The 21,313-nt window shown below is 45.9% G+C and overlaps 1 protein-coding gene across 1 annotated transcript in view; it reads left to right on the plus strand.

Moving 5' to 3' along the window:
* The window catches only part of BST1 (bone marrow stromal cell antigen 1), a 73,118-nt gene that overhangs the window by 51,421 nt on the left and 384 nt on the right, over positions 1 to 21,313 (plus strand). Inside the window, exon 7 of the mRNA XM_063957000.1 lies at positions 8,327 to 8,413. Coding sequence (XP_063813070.1) covers positions 8,327 to 8,413 — 87 coding nt within the window. The remainder of the gene's footprint in view (positions 1 to 8,326; positions 8,414 to 21,313) is intronic.

Raw genomic sequence — 21,313 nt, forward strand, 5'->3', positions numbered from 1 at the left:
ACCACAGAGAGAAGCGCTGTCACTAAAGTATTAATATATTTTATTAAAAATGACCTTATTCATATATAAAAATTATGAGAAAACCTAAACATCCTGTGACTTTAAAAAATCTTTTAGCAGCAACACATCAAAACATGTAACAATTTGTATTCCTCACTAAGGTCTCCTTTGGAACAATGTATCAATCTACCCTTTATATAATGTATGGTAACTCTTGTGATTAACAGGAATTCCTTAGAGTAAGCTCCACGCGTGGGCTGATTGAAACACTTGAAACCATATATTGGTAGAGGGTTTAAAAGTTCATCCGTGATGTATATAGGGATTATTCACATTGATGTCATCCGCTCCATTATTTGTGAAATCCCTATTTAGCTCTTATTTCTCAATAATGCCGTCCAGAATTGATCAGCTTTTCTTATGAAGCTTATAATTGCACAATAACAGATTAAGCATGTGACGCTATTTTGGAGTCTGTTATTATACTTAACCCAACTTATGCAATGGGCAACAATTGTGTTATGTCCGTAGGGCGCCGGCTGCCCGCTCTGGGACACTGCAATAGAATGTGCAGGGCTTGTGAGAAATAATAGATAAAACGCTCACAGTCTCATTCAGATCGGCATAAAAATTCAAAGACTATAATGCTCTCTCACCACTTTCCATCAAGCTTCACCTGGAGCATACTGCTAGCTGTCATAAGCTGAATCTCCGTTTGGTGCGGTGAGCCAAATGCCGAACAGATGCTGGGTGAGGCGCTGAGCGGCGGATGCTGTCGGGGACGTGCTGCAGAAATCAGTCTCTGTTCGTGATGGTTAGCTGGATGCCAAGCAGAATGTCGGGCAATGTAATCAGACGGATTGCTTGACGCGTTTCTCAGCCTCAATCCTTTTCTTTCATGTTTTCATATGAGCCTCCTTGTGCCATCACAGTATTAGACTGGACATCAAAGACGAAGCCTATAGGATCTTTTGTATGGCTCAAGCTACATTGGCTATAAACACTGTTAATTTGATGTACTACAGCAACCTATTGCTTTGCCAAAGTGAGAAATGATATGTCAGTGAAGCAGAGGACTCCTTATTACTATGCTTCCGTGACATCTTTATTTTGAACCACAAAGCAGATAGAAAGGTCCTCGTTCACACCCCTGACTGTAGTGCTATGCCAAAACGGGGGGGGGGGAATCTGCGATGGCTGTCAGGAAGGTGCAAAAATGCTGCTTCACATTAGTTTGGCCTGGTTCTCACAGGCGTCTTCATGGACTCGTTACTCGTATCCGCAGTGTCTGCTGAATCCTGGGGACTCGGACCCGGCACCGGCCCTCCTCCCCAAGATTCAGCAGACACTGCGGATGCGAGTAACGAGTCCATGAAGACGCCTGTGAGAACCAGGCCAAACTAATGTGAAGCAGCATTTTTGCACCTTCCTGACAGCCATCGCAGATTTCCCCCCCCCGTTTTGGCATAGCACTACAGTCAGGGGTGTGAACGAGGACCTTTCTATCTGCTTTGTGGTTCAAAATAAAGATGTCACGGAAGCATAGTAATAAGGAGTCCTCTGCTTCACTGACATATCATTTCTCACTTTGGCAAAGCAATAGGTTGCTGTAGTACATCAAATTAACAGTGTTTATAGCCAATGTAGCTTGAGCCATACAAAAGATCCTATAGGCTTCGTCTTTGATGTCCAGTCTAATACTGTGATGGCACAAGGAGGCTCATATGAAAACATGAAAGAAAAGGATTGAGGCTGAGAAACGCGTCAAGCAATCCGTCTGATTACATTGCCCGACATTCTGCTTGGCATCCAGCTAACCATCACGAACAGAGACTGATTTCTGCAGCACGTCCCCGACAGCATCCGCCGCTCAGCGCCTCACCCAGCATCTGTTCGGCATTTGGCTCACCGCACCAAACGGAGATTCAGCTTATGACAGCTAGCAGTATGCTCCAGGTGAAGCTTGATGGAAAGTGGTGAGAGAGCATTATAGTCTTTGAATTTTTATGCCGATCTGAATGAGACTGTGAGCGTTTTATCTATTATTTCTCACAAGCCCTGCACATTCTATTGCAGTGTCCCAGAGCGGGCAGCCGGCGCCCTACGGACATAACACAATTGTTGCCCATTGCATAAGTTGGGTTAAGTATAATAACAGACTCCAAAATAGCGTCACATGCTTAATCTGTTATTGTGCAATTATAAGCTTCATAAGAAAAGCTGATCAATTCTGGACGGCATTATTGAGAAATAAGATCTAAATAGGGATTTCACAAATAATGGAGCGGATGACATCAATGTGAATAATCCCTATATACATCACGGATGAACTTTTAAACCCTCTACCAATATATGGTTTCAAGTGTTTCAATCAGCCCACGCGTGGAGCTTACTCTAAGGAATTCCTGTTAATCACAAGAGTTACCATACATTATATAAAGGGTAGATTGATACATTGTTCCAAAGGAGACCTTAGTGAGGAATACAAATTGTTACATGTTTTGATGTGTTGTTGCTAAAAGATTTTTTAAAGTCACAGGATGTTTAGGTTTTCTCATAATTTTTATATATGAATAAGGTCATTTTTAATAAAATATAGTAATACTTTAGTGACAGCGCTTCTCTCTGTGGTTTTTATTAATTTTTGTTTTTTGAGGCTCAGCACCTCAAATAAGTGAAGCTGCAGTCAGTATTAATATCATCAGTGTCTCATAGCCAGTATACCAGCGCCTATTTATATTTCTTTGTAGATTTTTTTAAATCTCAGGTACGCCTGATGAGGTGGATATATGGGAACATGAAGATATGCATCCTTTATGTCCAGAGATACCATAAAATCCCCCCCTTCCAGGCTGGCGATGACCGCTCTTAGCGATTCCATCTTCAACTTGAACCTTTTCAATTATAGGTTCAGGGATTTTAAATTTAAAATGGGTCTGACCGAACCGTCCGGTTTCGGGACTACAAACAGGGTTGAGTAATATCCCCTCCCTTGTTGAAGCAGGGGAACCTTGACCACCACCTGTTGCAGATACAATTTGTGAATTGCATTTAACACTATCTCCCTTTCTGGGGGAGAGGCTGGTAGGGCCGATTTGAAAAACCGGCGAGGAGGCACCTCTTCGAATTCAAGCTTGTAACCCTGGGAAACAATTTCTATTGCCCAGGCATCCACCTGTGAATGAACCCAGATGTGGCTGAAAACTCGAAGACGTGCCCCCACTGGGGCGGACTCCTGTAGCGGAGCCCCAGCGTCATGCGGTGGATTTTGTAGAGGTGGGGAGGACTTCTGTTCCTGGGAACTAGCTGTGTTGTGCAGCTTTTTCCCTCTACCCTTACCTCTGGCAAGAGAGGACGCACCTCGTACTTTCTTGTTTCTTTGTGATCGAAAGGACTGCATTTGATAATTTGGCGCCTTCTTAGGCTGTGAGGGAATATAAGGCAAAAAATTTGATTTACCAGCTGTAGCTGTGGAGACCAGGTCCGAGAGACCTTCTCCAAACAATTCCTCACCCTTGTAAGGTAATACCTCCATATGCCTCTTTGAGTCAGCATCACCTGTCCATTGCCGGGTCCATAGGACTCGTCTAGCAGAAATCGACATAGCGTTGATTCTAGAACCCAGTAGACTAATGTCTCTTTGAGCATCTCTCATATATAGGACAGCATCTTTTATATGCCCTAGGGTCAATAAAATGGTATCCTTATCTAGGGTCTCAATTTCCGCTGATAAGGTATCTGTCCATGCTGCTACCGCGCTACAAACCCAGGCCGAAGCAATCGCCGGTCTGAGTAAGGTACCAGAATGTGTGTAAATGGACTTCAAGGTAACCTCCTGCTTGCGGTCCGCAGGATCCTTGAGGGTAGCCGTATCTTGGGATGGCAGTGCCTAGGGGAGGATTCCCACCGTATCCTGTCCGTTGGCGGGAAAGGATACGCCATAAGAATCCTTTTGGGAATCTGCAGTTTTTTGTCTGGAGATTCCCAAGCTTTTTCACATAATTCGTTCAACTCATGTGAGGGGGGAAAGGTTACCTCAGGTTTCTTTCCCTTATACATGTGTACCCTCGTGTCAGGGATAGGGGGTTCTTCTGTGATATGCAAAACATCTTTTATTGCAATAATCATATATCGAATATATTTTGCCAATTTTGGCTGCAACTTTGCATCATCGTAGTCGACACTGGAGTCAGAATCCGTGTGGGTATCTGTGTCAACAATTTGGGATAGTGGGCGCTTTTGAGACCCCGATGGTCCCTGCGACATAGGGGCAGACATGGGTTGAGTCCCTGGCTGTACCCTAGCTTCAGCTTTGTCTAATCTTTTGTGCAATAAATTTACATTAGCACTTAAAACATTCCACATATCCATCCAGTCAGGTGTCGGCATTGTCGACGGAGACACCTCATTAATTTTCACCTCCTCCTCCTCCTGAAAGCCTTCTACCTCAGACATGTCGACACATGCGTACCGACACACCACACACTCAGGGAATCCTCTTATCTGAAGACAGTTTCCCCACAAGGCCCTTTGGAGAGACAGAGTATGCCAGCACACACCCAGCGCTATATGACCCAGGAAAAAACACTATATAAATATATGCTTACCCAGTAGCGCTGTTTGTAATATATAAATACACCAATTATGTGACCCCCCCTCTTCTTCAAAACCCTCTTTCACCGTGGATTAAGCAGGGTAGAGTCCGGGGAGCTTCCTCTCAGCGCTGTGCTGTGTAGAAAATGGCGCTGGTGAGTGCTGAGGGAGAAGCCCCGCTCCCTCGGCGACGGGCTTCTGTCCCACTCAAATATACTGAAAACTGGCGGGGGCTCTTTATATATACAGTGGCCAGCTGTATATATAACTATTTTTGCCAGAAAGAGGTTTATATGCTGCCCAGGGCCCCCCCCTGCGCCCTGCACCCTTACAGTGACTGCCGTGTGTGAGGTGTATGGGAGCAATGGCGCACAGCTTCACCGTTGTGCGTTACCTCAGTGAAGATCATGAAGTCTTCTGCTGCCTCTGAAGTCTTCTTTCTTCTCATACTCACCCAGCTTCTATCTTCCAGCTCTGTGAGGAGGACGGCGGCGCGGCTCCGGGACGAACTCCAGGGTGAGACCTGTGTTCCGTCTCCCTCTGGAGCTAATGGTATCCAGTAGCCTAAGAAGCAGAGCCTTGAAACTCACAGAAGTAGGTCTGCTTCTCTCCCCTCAGTCCCTCGATGCAGGGAGTCTGTTGCCAGCAGTGCTCCCTGAAAATAAAAAACCTAACAAAATACTTTCTGACAGGAAACTCAGGAGAGCTCCCTGTAATGCACCCAGTCTCCTCTGGGCACAGTAATAAACTGAGGTCTGGAGGAGGGGCATAGAGGGAGGAGCCAGTGCACACCCATACCTAAAGTCTTTCTTAAAGTGCCCATGTCTCCTGCGGAGCCCGTCTATCCCCATGGTTCTGACGGAGTCCCCAGCATCCTCTAGGACGTAAGAGAAATTGCATTTTACTCTCAGAATGCAATATTGCATTTATTAGCATGCATACATATGCATTTTTGTGTACTACAGTACCTTGCGGATTACCGCATCTTACCCTTATTACGGTAGAACATGCAGTTGCTAATAAAAGCCATATTGTTACACACTATTCATACTCCAAACTTACACATAAATTACACATTTTCATAAGATGATTTAATAACAGACTTTAGTATCTAGCAACATTAAGTTTAGATCAGGAGACAGCATTTCACATAGCATAGGTTTAGAAGCATGATATCACATCTTATTTTATATCATCGTGTTCAGCTCTCCATTTTTTGCACCCCGGTATGTGCGGACAGAATATTGCATATTGCGAGCTCATGCTATTGGGAGAAATGTATTATAGGTGAAATATTGTGCATTGTGAGGGGCATGTCACTAGCCTGTATGAATTACCTGCATGGTGGGAGCTTGAGGGCATCATCAGTCACATTCCTGAGAACAATACCTTTGAATGGACCACCGAGTTACAAAAATGTTTACATCACGGAACAATAAGAACAGCGTGTTTAATATTGTATTGTGTGTGTTAGAGGCTACTGTATAAATACAGTTGCTTGGATCCATTCCAGAGATCTCCTATCTCAGAACTATCATGGTTATCTGGTTGTCATTCTGTTGCAAATTTATACACTTTGCTGCTATCAGATTCTGCTTTGTTTTTTTTTTCTTATTTCCCTTCACCCAGACAGTACCTCTTTGCCTTTCCTTACAGAGGGGTACAGTACACCTGGACCCGCCTTCCTCAAGGGTTCATTGACAGTCCAAGTATTTTCTCTCAGGACTTGCATGATTGCTTACAGTCTTTTCAGCCTAAAAATGGATCGATTCTAATTCAATATGTTGATGACTTATTGTTATGTTCCGATTCATTTGTGTCCTCTGTGGCTGATACTAAACAATTGTTGGTACACCTTTCACAGACAGGACACAAGGTTTCAAAAGATAAACTGCAGTTATGTCAGACCAGGGTGAAATATTTAGGACATTGTCTCACTCAAGGATTAAGACATTTGACCATTGACCGGATAAAGGCCATCCAGAACATGACACTGCCATAGACCCAGCAGCAAATTCATACCTTTTTATGAATGTGTGGATTCTGCCGAAATTGGATTCCGGGTTTTTCCGTTTTGATTTTTCCATTGCAGGAGATGGTTTCATCAAACAAAACCTGAACAGGTGTTTTATACCGAGTCATCCGAACTGGCATTTGAGAAACTCAAGGAGTGCTTGACAAAAGCCCCTGCGTTGGGAATGCCTGATTATGAGAAACCTTTTGACTTGTACGGTACTGAAACTGCTGGGTGTGCGGCAAGGGTCTTGACACAGAAACATGGTGATGCCAGCCGACCTGTAGCATACTACAGTGCACAATTGGACACTGTGGCAAGGTCACTCCCTACTTGTTAACAAAGGGTGGCAGCAATGGCCCGATTGGTAAGTAAGAGTGAGGATGTGGTACTTGGAGATGACTTGACAGTTCATGCACCTTATGCAGTATCGGCCCTTTTAAATTCTGCCCAAACCAGGCATGTCTCATCTGCAAGGTTTACGAAGTGAGAGCTATCATTCATGGCTCCAGTAAACATCACCATAAACATGTGTAATACCCTAAACCCTGCTACGTTCTTACCTCATGTGCCTTGTAAGGCACAAAGAGTGGGGGATGAGGATGAGAATGCTGGTGAGAGAGGATTTGGCATGGACACTGAGAAGCATGATTGTATGAAGTACTTGAACCAGACCTTCACAGCGAGACCTGACATATGGGACAGCCCATTAGAAAATGCAGATGTAACTTTCTTAAATGTTAATAAACCACTCCTAAGGGGCTGAAAAGGGGGTTAACATAATAATGATCATTACCGATTCATGGCTTGTGTTGCTTGAACAATAACGCCCAAAACGGACAATCATATCAAAATTTTGATTGCACCTCCAGTGTGTTGAATTTCATAAGCTACAAAAATGGTCCTGTCACTTTTTACAGTATCTGCTACGGGTGCTCCTCAGGTAACACCAAGAACCATAGATTAAAATGTACTTACATTAAGACGTCTCAAATTTACATCTCCATAGATTTACCAAATTTTTAACACTCATTTAAATTTACAACCGTGAAAATCAGAAACTCCCACGCGATGTATGGGTAGAACAGCTAGTATGCTATAAACAAACAGTATACTTGTGTTGAACTGCTCAGGTCAGATTTCATATCCTCGTAGGGCAGCAGAACATCTGACAGGAACAGACATCTCTAAGTGTCCTGGGCATAAGAGTTTACAGCAATGGTGGATTTACGTATTGTTCCATTTGCGATATAATAATCTGATGAAAATATTTTCCTGTTAAAAAAAATAATCTGTAACTTACATTTTTAATTCACTTTACCGCTTTTAATATGCATTTAACGATCAACAATGGCAATCAAATTGAATGATTCCTCAAATTATTCTAAAAATACCACAGAAGAAGCATAACTAATGGGGTGGGTATGTGTGGCCGCCGCCAGGTAGAAAAATGCCGGCGGGGGGGTAGGGGGGGAAGAGTTGAGTGCAACAAGCCACAGGCTCTAGTCCCACTCTATGAGAATAGTCCCTGCATGCCGACATTCGGGATTTAGAGGGGGGCGGGATGTAGCCGTCGGTAATGTGTCACATAACTACATCCCTAACTAATACTGTAATAACAACATATCATATGCTAACCCTTATTTAAAGGTTGTAAAACATTGTTTCATAATGTGTAGCATATTTCCTGTGTAATACTGGTCTACTGTACTATTTCAGGGATTCATGTGGAGAGAATAGCACTGCTGTATTAGAATCTATCCTGACATCAAGACATTTTCCATACAAATGCTACAACAACTACAGGCAAGTAGCAAGATAGTTATTAGCCACGCATCCTAAATGAGCAATAGTGCTGTATATAAGTATAGTGGTATGTGGCTAACAATAATACATAAGATAATCATCATTATCGCTGGGTAGAATGAGTCCTAATGACCACATGACTTGACCATGGGGCATAAACATACTTACGCCTTTGTTGCATTGGTGCAGTTGTCCTCCCAGGCACACAGATAGGATCATATTGATTGTTTAAAGGAGCACTTTATCTCAAACCTGTCACGATCCGGGTATCTGGACGCCATTTCTTACCCATCAGATGCCTCCTAAGGCTGGCTCAGCGCTCCAGGACCGGATCCCATCTGTTATCCTGATGTGTACATTCCTGTATCCTCTCCTGTCACTCTGGGACGCTGTCACAGTAAACGCCATATTACACCTGGCATGGCGTCTCCCGCGGCCTCCGCCGCCGTCCCTGAACTTCTGCATGCAGAGTGTCTGAGTGACGATTACGTCAGCCGCGGCCTCCGCTGTGTCCGCGTGGTTGGATGTGCATCTGTCAGCCTGGCGCCTCCTGTCTCTGGTGGCCGGCGCCGCCATTACTGTTTTCATTACCACATGGATTACAAACCAAACTTCCCTCCAAGTGTCTGCATGGGCGCAGCCATCTTGGATTCTGTCAGCTGATCATTTCCTCCAATCTGTTGTCAGTATTTTTAATCTGCATAATTGCCAAGCCAATCCCTTCCTTGCTGCAGGTATAAATACACTGTGCCTGAGCAAGGAAGGCGTCAGTGCTTTGGTTGTCAAACCTAGTTCCTGTTTGTCTCTCTCCTGTGATTGTCTTCCAGGTTCCAGCTCCTGTCTCAAGACTTCCACCATGGAGACCCGCACCAGCATTCCACCTGCGGTGTAGCCTGACTCTCCAATCCATTGTGGATTCATCTGTTTCCAGCTACAACATTACCTGCTTCCAGCTCAGCTTCCAGCAGAGTACAGCTTCCCTTAAAGGGCCGGTGTCCTTTCTACACTTTACCACTCTCCACCGGTATTATTATTTCTCCGCTCTCAAGTTCTACATTTCAGTTCATCTTTCATCGCTCCCAAGTTCATTTATTATTTAACTGGTTCCAGCCAGTATCCACTCCGTGCTAACAGCAGTCTGGTTCCAGCCAGTATCCACAGCAGCTGTTTTATCTTCAGCAACCCAGCTTTTCCTGGAACACCAGCTGGCACAATCCTGGGTTATCTCCATTGCTACAGTCGGGCCTGGTAAGGACTTTCCATCTAGAAGATCATAAGAACTATCTCACACTACCAGTGCCCTGTGGCTCCTGCCATCCTGTAGTACCCAGGAACTGTATTTATTCTTTGCTGACTTTTACGTTTTCTTTTACTGCTGCTGTGTTGCGGAGTTGTCATAATAAACATCATTGACTTTTATCCAAGTTGTCGTGGTCACGCCTTCGGGCAGTTATTATTCATGTAACTTACATGTCCAGGGGTCTGATACAACCTCCCAGGTTCCGGTACATCTCAGCCCCTACAACTGAGGCTGCCTCCCGTCAGCTCAGGCCCTCAGTTGTGACAGTAAGCACTGACCTAATGAATCCAGCCGGAGACCAGGATCAAGCGGCCAGGCCGATGCAAGACCTGGCAGCCCGACTAGAACATCAGGAGGCTGCACAGGGCCACATCATCCGCTGTCTCCAGGATCTCTCTACTCGGCTGGATGGGATTCAGACAACTCTCCGTGGATCAGGCGCGTCTGGTGCGTCAACCACAGTGACTCCAGCTATAACCCCACCCACCTTACCCATTTCTGCTCCACGTTTTCATCTTCCAACGCCAGCAAAATTTGACGGATCTCCAAGATTCTGCAGGGGATTTCTCAACCAGTGTGAGATTCAGTTTGAGCTACAACCTGGCAATTTTCCCAGTGACCGTACAAAAATTGCCTACATTATTTCTCTTCTCAGTGGCTCAGCCCTTGATTGGGCATCACCGTTATGGGAGAGGTCCGACACCCTGCTATCTTCCTACACTGCCTTCGTGTCAACATTCAGGCGCATCTTCGACGAGCCAGGCCGGGTAACCTCAGCTTCATCCGAGATTCTCCGTTTACGCCAGGGGTCACGTACTGTAGGACAATATCTGATACAGTTCCAGATCCTGGCATCCGAACTGGCATGGAACGACGAGGCCCTGTATGCTGCATTCTGGCATGGCTTATCTGAGCGTATTAAAGATGAGTTAGCTACCAGAGACTTACCTTCTAAGTTAGATGAGCTAATCTCACTCTGCACGAAAGTTGATTTACGTTTCAGAGAGAGAGCAACTGAGCGTGGAAGATCATCTGCTCCAAAATCTTCTGCTCCTCCTCCTCGTCAACTGTCACCATCTAAAGATGAGCCCATGCAACTTGGCCGTTCCCGTTTAACTCCTGCTGAGCGCCGAAGACGTCTCTCCGAGTTTCTCTGTCTCTATTGTGCAGCTCCGTCTCACACCATTAATGCCTGTCCCAAACGTCCGGGAAACTCCAAATCCTAGCTCGCCAAGGAGAGGGCCGGCTAGGAGTAATGATCTCCTCTCCATCTCCTCAAGATTGTAATCTCCCAGTCTCGCTTCAAGTTGCTCAACGTTATCGGAACGTCATTGCCCTCCTTGATTCCGGAGCAGCTGGGAACTTTATTACCGAAGCCTATGTTAAACGGTGGTCCCTACCCACCGAGAGACTTCCTTCGTCCATTTCTTTAACTGCCGTGGATGGCAGCAAAATTTTTGATGCAGTTATTTCTTTAAGGACTCTACCAGTTCGTCTGAGAGTGGGAGTTCTTCATTCCGAACTTATTTCTTTTTTAGTGATTCCAAGAGCCACACATCCTGTGGTCCTGGGCCTTCCATGGCTCCGTCTTCACAATCCTACAATTGATTGGACGACTACGCAAATCCTGGCATGGGGTTCCTCCTGTGCTGAGACATGTTTGTTTAAAGTATTGCCTGTCTGTTCTTCCTCCCCCAGGTCGTCTGATGTTCCACCTCCTCCATATCAAGATTTCACGGATGTGTTCAGTAAAGCTTCTGCTGATATCCTTCCTCCTCATAGAGAATGGGACTGTCCGATTGATCTCGTTCCAGGGAAGGTTCCACCTCGAGGCCGAACTTATCCGTTGTCTCTGCCTGAGACGCATTCTATGGAGGAATATATTAAAGAGAACCTAGCAAAGGGGTTCATTCGACCTTCTTCTTCTCCAGCCGGCGCAGGCTTCTTTTTTGTAAAAAAGAAAGATGGTGGTCTGCGGCCGTGCATCGACTACAGAGGTTTGAACGACATTACCATCAAGAACCGTTATCCTTTACCCCTGATTACTGAGCTCTTTGACAGAGTTAGCGGAGCTACCATCTTTACAAAGCTGGACTTGCGAGGTGCATACAATCTCATCCGGATCCGTGAGGGTGACGAGTGGAAGACCGCCTTTAACACCCGTGACGGACATTATGAGTACCTCGTCATGCCCTTCGGATTGAGCAATGCTCCAGCTGTCTTCCAGCATTTTGTCAATGAGATCTTCAGAGACATTCTATACCGTCATGTCGTGGTCTATCTAGACGATATCCTCATTTTTGCCAACGATTTAGAGGAACATCGTTTTTGGGTTAAAGAGGTTCTGTCCCGTCTCCGTGTCAATCATCTCTATTGCAAATTAGAAAAATGCGTCTTTGAAGTCAAGTCCATTCCGTTTCTAGGGTACATTGTGTCCGGTTCCGGACTAGAGATGGATCCTGAGAAACTACAAGCAATCCAAAATTGGCCGGTACCCTTAACCCTCAAAGGGGTCCAGAGATTCTTAGGGTTCGCCAACTATTACCGAAAGTTTATACGAGACTTTTCCACCATTGTGGCGCCTATTACTGCTTTCACTAAGAAGGGTGCTAACCCGTCCAAGTGGTCTGAAGAAGCCATGCAAGCATTTCATCTTTTAAAACAAAGGTTCATCTCTGCGCCTGTTCTGAAACAGCCTGACATCGACTCTCCTTTCATCTTAGAGGTGGATGCCTCCTCCGTTGGAGTAGGAGCGGTGTTATCTCAGAGGGCTAAAGATGGCCATTTACACCCTTGCAGTTTCTTCTCCCGGAAGTTCTCCCCAGCTGAGCGCAACTATGCCATTGGCGACCAGGAGTTGCTAGCCATCAAGCTCGCTCTAGAAGAGTGGAGGTATCTGTTGGAGGGAGCTTCTCATTCAATCACCATACTTACAGACCACAAGAACCTTTTATACCTGAAGGGTGCACAATGTCTCAACCCTCGTCAGGCCAGATGGGCACTTTTCTTTTCCAGGTTCGACTTTAAACTCCAGTTCTGTCCGGGCTCTCAGAATCGCAAGGCCGATGCCCTTTCCCGCTCATGGGAGCAAGAAAATGAGTCAGAGTCTTCAGACAAGCATCCTATTATAAATCCGTTGGCATTCTCCACGGTAGGGATGGACTCTACGCCCCCATCAGGGAAAAGTTTTGTGAAGCCGATGCTAAGGAAGAAGCTCATGCATTGGGCCCATGCTTCCCGTTTTGCCGGACATACAGGTATCCAAAAAACCCTGGAGTTTATCTCTAGGTCCTATTGGTGTCCAACTCTGAAAAAGGACGTCTTGGAGTTTATTGCATCTTGCCCAAAGTGTGCCCAACATAAAGTATCCCGCCAGTCGCCTGCGGGGCAACTGGTTCCACTATCCGTTCCCCGTCGACCATGGACCCACTTGTCGATGGATTTCATTACAGACTTACCCATGTGCAACAAGTTCAATACCATCTGGGTGGTAGTTGACCGGTTCACCAAGATGGCACACTTCATTCCTCTCACCGGCCTTCCGTCAGCTTCCAAGTTGGCTCAAGTATTCATACAAGAGATCTTCCGACTCCACGGTCTTCCTGAAGAAATTATCTCAGATCGAGGAGTTCAATTCACAGCCAAATTCTGGCGAAGTTTATGTCAAGTCCTCCAAGTCAAGCTAAAGTTTTCCACGGCTTACCATCCTCAGACCAATGGTCAAACCGAGAGGGTGAATCAGGACTTGGAGGCCTTCCTCCGCATCTATGTGTCCTCCTCTCAAGATGACTGGGTTCAATTACTTCCCTGGGCCGAGTTCTGTCATAACAACCAGTATCATTCTTCATCTGCTTCAACACCATTCTTCACTAACTTTGGATTCCACCCTAAAGTCCCTGAGTTCCAACCGCTTCCAGCAACTTCTGTTCCCGCAGTGGATATCACCTTGCATCAGTTTGCCAATATCTGGAAGAGCGTACGATCAGCTCTGCTCAAGGCATCGTTCAGGTACAAGAAGTTTGCGGATAAGAAGCGTCGAGCAGTTCCTGCTCTCAAGGTGGGTGATCGGGTATGGTTATCCACGAAGAATTTGAGGTTAAGAGTTCCCAGTATGAAGTTTGCACCTCGCTATATCGGTCCTTTCAAGATTGAACAAGTCATCAATCCTGTTGCTTACAGACTCCAGTTGCCTCCCTTCTTAAAAATACCCAGGACATTCCATGTTTCCCTGTTGAAACCGCTGATCTTGAATCGGTTTCATTCCTCACTTCCTCCAACTCCGAAAGTCCAAACTCAACGAGGCGTTGAGTATGAAGTGGCCAAGATCCTGGACTCACGTCACCGTTACGGTCAACTACAATATCTTATTGACTGGAAGGGTTATGGTCCTGAGGAACGTTCATGGACCAATGCTTCTGATGTCCATGCTCCTGCCTTGGTCCGGAGATTCCATTCCAAGTTTCCTCAAAAGCCAAAGAAGTGTCCTGGGGCCACTCCTAAAGGGGGGGGGGTGCTGTCACGATCCGGGTATCTGGACGCCATTTCTTACCCATCAGATGCCTCCTAAGGCTGGCTCAGCGCTCCAGGACCGGATCCCATCTGTTATCCTGATGTGTACATTCCTGTATCCTCTCCTGTCACTCTGGGACGCTGTCACAGTAAACGCCATATTACACCTGGCATGGCGTCTCCCGCGGCCTCCGCCGCCGTCCCTGAACTTCTGCATGCAGAGTGTCTGAGTGACGATTACGTCAGCCGCGGCCTCCGCTGTGTCCGCGTGGTTGGATGTGCATCTGTCAGCCTGGCGCCTCCTGTCTCCGGTGGCCGGCGCCGCCATTACTGTTTTCATTACCACATGGATTACAAACCAAACTTCCCTCCAAGTGTCTGCATGGGCGCAGCCATCTTGGATTCTGTCAGCTGATCATTTCCTCCAATCTGTTGTCAGTATTTTTAATCTGCATAATTGCCAAGCCAATCCCTTCCTTGCTGCAGGTATAAATACACTGTGCCTGAGCAAGGAAGGCGTCAGTGCTTTGGTTGTCAAACCTAGTTCCTATTTGTCTCTCTCCTGTGATTGTCTTCCAGGTTCCAGCTCCTGTCTCAAGACTTCCACCATAGAGACCCGCACCAGCATTCCACCTGCGGTGTAGCCTGACTCTCCAATCCATTGTGGATTCATCTGTTTCCAGCTACAACATTACCTGCTTCCAGCTCAGCTTCCAGCAGAGTACAGCTTCCCTTAAAGGGCCGGTGTCCTTTCTACACTTTACCACTCTCCACCGGTATTATTATTTCTCCGCTCTCAAGTTCTACATTTCAGTTCATATTTCATCGCTCCCAAGTTCATTTATTATTTAACTGGTTCCAGCCAGTATCCACTCCGTGCTAACAACAGTCTGGTTCCAGCCAGTATCCACAGCAGCTGTTTTATCTTCAGCAACCCAGCTTTTCCTGGAACACCAGCTGGCACAATCCTGGGTTATCTCCATTGCTACAGTCGGGCCTGGTAAGGACTTTCCATCTAGAAGATCATAAGAACTATCTCACACTACCAGTGCCCTGTGGCTCCTGCCATCCTGTAGTACCCAGGAACTGTATTTATTCTTTGCTGACTTTTACGTTTTCTTTTACTGCTGCTGTGTTGCGGAGTTGTCATAATAAACATCATTGACTTTTATCCAAGTTGTCGTGGTCACGCCTTCGGGCAGTTATTATTCATGTAACTTACATGTCCAGGGGTCTGATACAACCTCCCAGGTTCCGGTACATCTCAGCCCCTACAACTGAGGCTGCCTCCCGTCAGCTCAGGCCCTCAGTTGTGACAAAACCAAAGGGGGCACAGCTTAATCCCAAAAGTAATGTAAGCCGTATACACCCCACATGGTCACCTGACTCTGCTACTTTGTAAAAACATAAAACCTTTATAACTTATACCCTGTCTGCTCAGCCGGTACCCGGACTTCCTGCCAAACATAACCATACTGTCCCACTTTTACAGGGACAACCAATAAACCCCATTCCCCTTTTTGCTACACAGACTGCGACACATTATTGTAATAAAGTGTATCTGCTTTCTTTATTATCTGACTTCTTCACCTTAAGAAATGAGATTTCCTCCAACCATAGAGTGACTGAAGGGGTCCTGCTCAAGGCTCCCCCATTATGATAACAATACAATGTGCTGATATTTAGTCTACGTCTTAGTCCTCTTTTGTAACTACATATAATTTTATGAATTCATTGTTTTTATTACTATGATATTTTGCTATAATATAATATTAATATTGCTACATTCTTTTGTGGGCAATATATGAGCTAGCGCTGCCACTTTTTTTTTCTTCTTATAGTCAGATGCCTACATTGGACAGCACAAGAGATGGTTTTCTTTCATAAAACATTGTTCTGTAGATATATCTACTCAAAGGAGGTATTACCCACCTCCCCAACAGACTGACCTATGGCACGCACATACACATATACACACACACACACACACACACATGTACACACACACACACACACACACACACACACACACATGGGATGTAGTTATATTGCCGGCAGTTGGGATCCCGGTGGTCAGGATACCGACACTAGAATCCCGACTGCTGACAATGCTGCCAGCCAGAATACCGGCTAACAGAGGCTATTCCCACTCTTGGGTGTCTACGATACCCAAAGAGTGGGAATAGAACCTGTGGCAAGTGTGGGATCAGTACGAGATCCCGGCAGTCGGGATCCCGGCAGTCGGGATCCCGGCAGTCGGGATCCCGGCGGTAAGGAGACCGACGCTGGGATACCGGCGGCAAGCACAGGATGTCCCCTCGAGGGCTCGTTGCCCACGCCACGATTCAGGCTTGGTGGCGACCTTCGGTCGCCACAGGGTTCTATTCCCCTCCAGGTGGTGGCGTGGACCACCATCCAAGAGGGGTAAAGAGCCAGCAGTTGGGACTCCAACCGCCGGTATTTCAGCTGGTGTCGGAATTCCGGCGTTGGTATCCTGACCGCCGGGATCCCGACAGGCAGTAAATTGACTGCATCCCGGCGAGTGCAGCGAGCCACCGAGCCTGCAGCTTGGCAAGTGCAGTGAGCCCACAAGGGGCTTCGTTACGCTCGCCCCCCTGTTGGCATTCTAGTGGCCGGGATCCCCACATCGGGATGCTGACCGTCGGGAACCCGGCAGCCTGTCACCCATCCTCAACCCACACAAATACACACAATGACTTTTACACTTTATACTTGCTTAGTATTTGTGCTATACATAACATGCAGAATCACAATATTAAACAAGCAAGTCACACATAATCCATTTTCCCAACTGTAATTCTCCACAATAAAATATAAGGTTTCCCGGAAATAAATATTTATATATTGGGGGATATATTTACATATCTCCCAATGTGACCCTCTCCAGGACGAACAAAATGCTCTACTCCTGGACTTTCCTTTTAATTTATGATTGACGGCACCTGTTTTGAACAGGTTAATGGATAAGAAAGGTGTTTTACCACAGGTGATGGCAATCATACATTAACAGGGACGTCCAGGAGCAGAGCATTCTGTCCCTCCTGGAGAGGGTCATGTTTGGAGGTATGTATTTATATATCCCCCATGAATAAATGTTTATACTATTACATTCTATAACTCTGCACACAGAGTACTTGGTTACCCATCACCAAGGGCGTAGCTACCATAGGTGCTGTGCAGTACATACACACACTAAAGGTTTTTAAAGTGACAGGCTCCAGTGGACCCGATCTATACCCCATGGTACTAAAGAACAAGACCCCAGTATCCACTAGGACGTAAGAGAAATCATTTTTAAAAAGAAAGAAAAAAGTGTGTGTGTTGCTGTTGTTCAGACACTGTACTTAAAAAATAACATTCAGTATGTGCCACCATTACTAATAGCACTGTGAGTCAATATCTATCAGTTGACAGAAGAGTAGGAGCAGCAACCCAGTACTTGCGCTGTGGCTGCTGCCAGTCATCATGATAGCACTTCAACATCTACTATAGGTGATCCAAGGGGCAGAAAAGTTAAGTAAGGGTACCTGAAATCTAAATATTTCACAATTATAAAGAAAAAGATAGAGGTGTCACCTTTAAAACAGACAAATCAGTGCCCACAGAAAAGAAGAACACTAAGGCTGAAGTGAACTGTGTATTCACAGATCCATGAGTAGAGTCTAGGGGTGTCCATGTTAGCTATGTGTGAGTCTGACATTGTACTCACTAAGAATCCTCCTTCCACTATTTGTGCACCTACTGCAAATGTGGGGATGAGCAGTACAAGTTATGATGACATAATAGAAATTGAGGATGCTAGTGTGGAAATGCAACAGAATGAGGGGGATATTTGTGTACTATTTGATGCCAATGAGGATAATGACAATGAATATGTTGTTTGTGTAAGTTGGCCACCAGTGGCAACAGTTCTTGCTCATAATAAAGAGAAAGACATTATCATGCCTGGGCATGAAACCAATAAAGCCACCTCTTGGGTATGGAATTATTTTTACCCATATCCTAACAACATGTGTGAAGGCATTGGTTCCATTTGTGAGGTTAAAGTTAATAGAGGTAGGGGCGTTAACCATCTGGGCTCATCTACCCTGTTATGTAATTTGCAGCGAGTTCATGAAATTTATTTTACAAAATTATAATAATTTGTCAAATAATAACATGCAGTCCAGTATCAGCTACCAACAGTTTGGACCAGCACATGCAATCTCCACTGCCAACACCTTCATAATAAACGTCCTCATTAATGATCGGAGGTAGTCCTTACAAAAAATTGCTCCGTGAGAAAAAAAAAAACAAGCTTAAGCAACAAAAGAGGCAGTTCCTGTCACTGAAGTGCTTGGTTTGTTAAACTGTGTATGTACATTTTACTATAAAACATAAGGACGGGTTGGAAGGCCGAAGGACAATTGCTTTTTGCGTCACTTTTCTTTTCATAATGGGCTGTAATTTTGGGGGGCAATGGGGATGGTCTTGTTTGCATAGACATTTTTAGTAGTTATTACTCTGATACATGACTACTTTGCAATGCATTTTTAACCAGAAAAGAATACAATGTTAATACAACAACCACGGATTTCTGACAAGGGTTGAAGAGCAATGTTAATAGCCAAGACTTCCTGACAAGGGTTGAAGAGCAATGTTAATAGCCAAGGATTCCCAGCAAGGAACTGGATGTAATGAAGTCCGAGTTGGCCGAAGATGCGGGTTTCCGGCTGCAATCAGATTATTATATTCAAAACAGCAATCGTTTACAAGGCATGGTTTTGTCTTGTACTTGATTGTCACTTTAAAAAAAGTCCAAGTTCAGCCAGGAACCCGTACCTCTGGCCAACTTGGACTTCATTATATCCAGCCCCGGGTTAGAAGAACAATGTTAATAGTCATGGTTTTGCCTTGTACTTGATTGCTGCTTTAAAAAACACCTGAGTTCGGCCGGGAATCCACACCTTTGGCCAACTTGGACTTCATTACATCTGGCCACAGGTTTGAAGAGCAATGTTAATAGCCAAAGATTCCCAGCAATTGTTAAAGATAACATAGGAAGCTGATCTGCTGGCCATACTGCCCCTCTTCTCCCTTTTAAATGTTCTTAGTCAATCGAACAATGAAATTAACCTATCAATCATTCATTCCTTTACCTGCCATCTACTACATACATACTCCACCTTCATTTCCCTTTACTGCCCTTGGGCCTCTGATCTAGTTCTTGATTAATGAAAACATTCTTGGTTTCTATGGAGTTGTATAGTTTATTAAACTGCTTGTCTGCCACTGCTGTGCATCAATGTTTCATATATGTACTATAGTATTTTAAACTGCTGTGGGTTTGTGCTGCTGCTCTGTTGCTTAGTTTAGCCAGCCAGCCTTTAGACTACGGGGGGGGCAAAATACGGCCCACGGGCCAGATGTGGCGCGTGAACCAATCCTGCCAGGTCCGCTGCCCCCCACATGTGCATAATGACAAGTGGCCCGACTGGCTGAGCTGCTTGTCATTGCGCTACAGCAGCTCCAACTTCCAAGCCGCGGCGGGTGCCGCTCAGTCTGAGTAAAGCCTGAGTCATGTGTGCAGCCAGCCGGGATTTCTTATGATGTCAGGTACTGGGTGGTGTTGGGGGCGGAGCCAAGGCCTGAGTATGGATGCAGGCGGCGTGAAAATTGAATGTGAGAGGCCGTGAGTACTGCAGTGGTGAATCTGACTGTGTGACTGGAAAAGAGTGCCTAGTAAGGTACTGTGTCTAGTCTATGAGGAGTTCATGCTTTGCTGACGGGTGGCAGCAGGACCTGCCTGGCGAGGGGGGGGGGGGCAGGGGTGCACAGTATGGGGGTGGGGAGGGAGCTGGCAACTGTGCCAATGGAGGGAGGAATGGGGGAAATAGCACCTGTAGCCAGGGAGAGGGAGGGAGGGGAACTGGTAACTGTGCCCACGGGGAAGAGGGGACCTTGTAGCTGTGTCTATGGAGGGAGTGGAATTGCTATTATTGGTAACAGCATTATACTGGGTGGTGTTTGTTTTCAGCACTGTTTTTTTTTATTACTGCCTTATAAAAGTTTCTGTACCTGAATGAAGGCACTTCTGTTTATTTACTTTAGACATCTGTATTTATTTTTGCCTGTCCCCATTATTATGTGAATAATTAAAAATAGAGAGGCTAATTCAAGTTGGATCGCAATCAAACCGGATTGACAGACAGAGGCGGTCGCACGGTGTGAAGTAGTGGGCTGGCGGCGTTTAGCCACCGTTAAGGGGGCGTGGTCTGGGCAATGCAGGCGTGCCCGGACCATTGTGGGGGGCAGCCCGCTGTGGCTGCGTGACATTACTCGCAGCCGCTGCGACCCGAGCAGCGACGAGTAGCTCCCTGCCAGCGCGCAGGAGCTGTGCTGTCTGGGAGCTACTCCTACAGTACAAGCGACGATGCTTTTGTACTTGTGCAACGGAGCAGGGACTGACATGCGGGGTGGCTAGCCCTGTGCTGGGTGTCCCCCCGCATGTCAGTGTGACTGATCATAGATGTGCTAGATTTAGCACATCTACGATCAGGTCTGAATTAGTCACTATATTGGAGAACAATATTGCAAATTGTGAGGTGGTCAAAATTGTCTGGAAATGACAGGAAAATAATGTTATTGAGGTTAATAACACTGTATGAATGAAACAGGCACAAATTACATGATTTTAGCTGTTTTTGGCAATTAAAAAAAATACAATACAGATTCAAAACATGTGAGAGTGGTTTTGCAAAACCAAAATGCAAAGATGAATCCAGATCCAAAACCAAAACACATCTCTAATTTTAGGGGGCCTTTATCCGGTCTGCATTGCAACACAAGAAGGTGGTTAGGAAGGGTGTACTACGACTGGCAGGCGGTCGGGATCCCTGAGCCCAGCATATTGGTGCCGGGATCCCGACCACCAGAATGCTGACAGCAGAGCGAGCGCAAAAGAGCTCCTTGCGTGCTCGCTGCGCTCGCCACGCTGTGGTCACGGTGACACTTTCTCCCTCCAGGTGTGTCGTGGACACCTCAAGAGGGAAAATACTTGTCAGTATCCCGGCGGTCGGGATTCTGGCGCC

The sequence above is a fragment of the Pseudophryne corroboree genome, chromosome 1 (assembly GCF_028390025.1).
Source record: "Pseudophryne corroboree isolate aPseCor3 chromosome 1, aPseCor3.hap2, whole genome shotgun sequence".
In the NCBI taxonomy this organism is placed as follows: Eukaryota; Metazoa; Chordata; class Amphibia; order Anura; family Myobatrachidae; genus Pseudophryne; species Pseudophryne corroboree.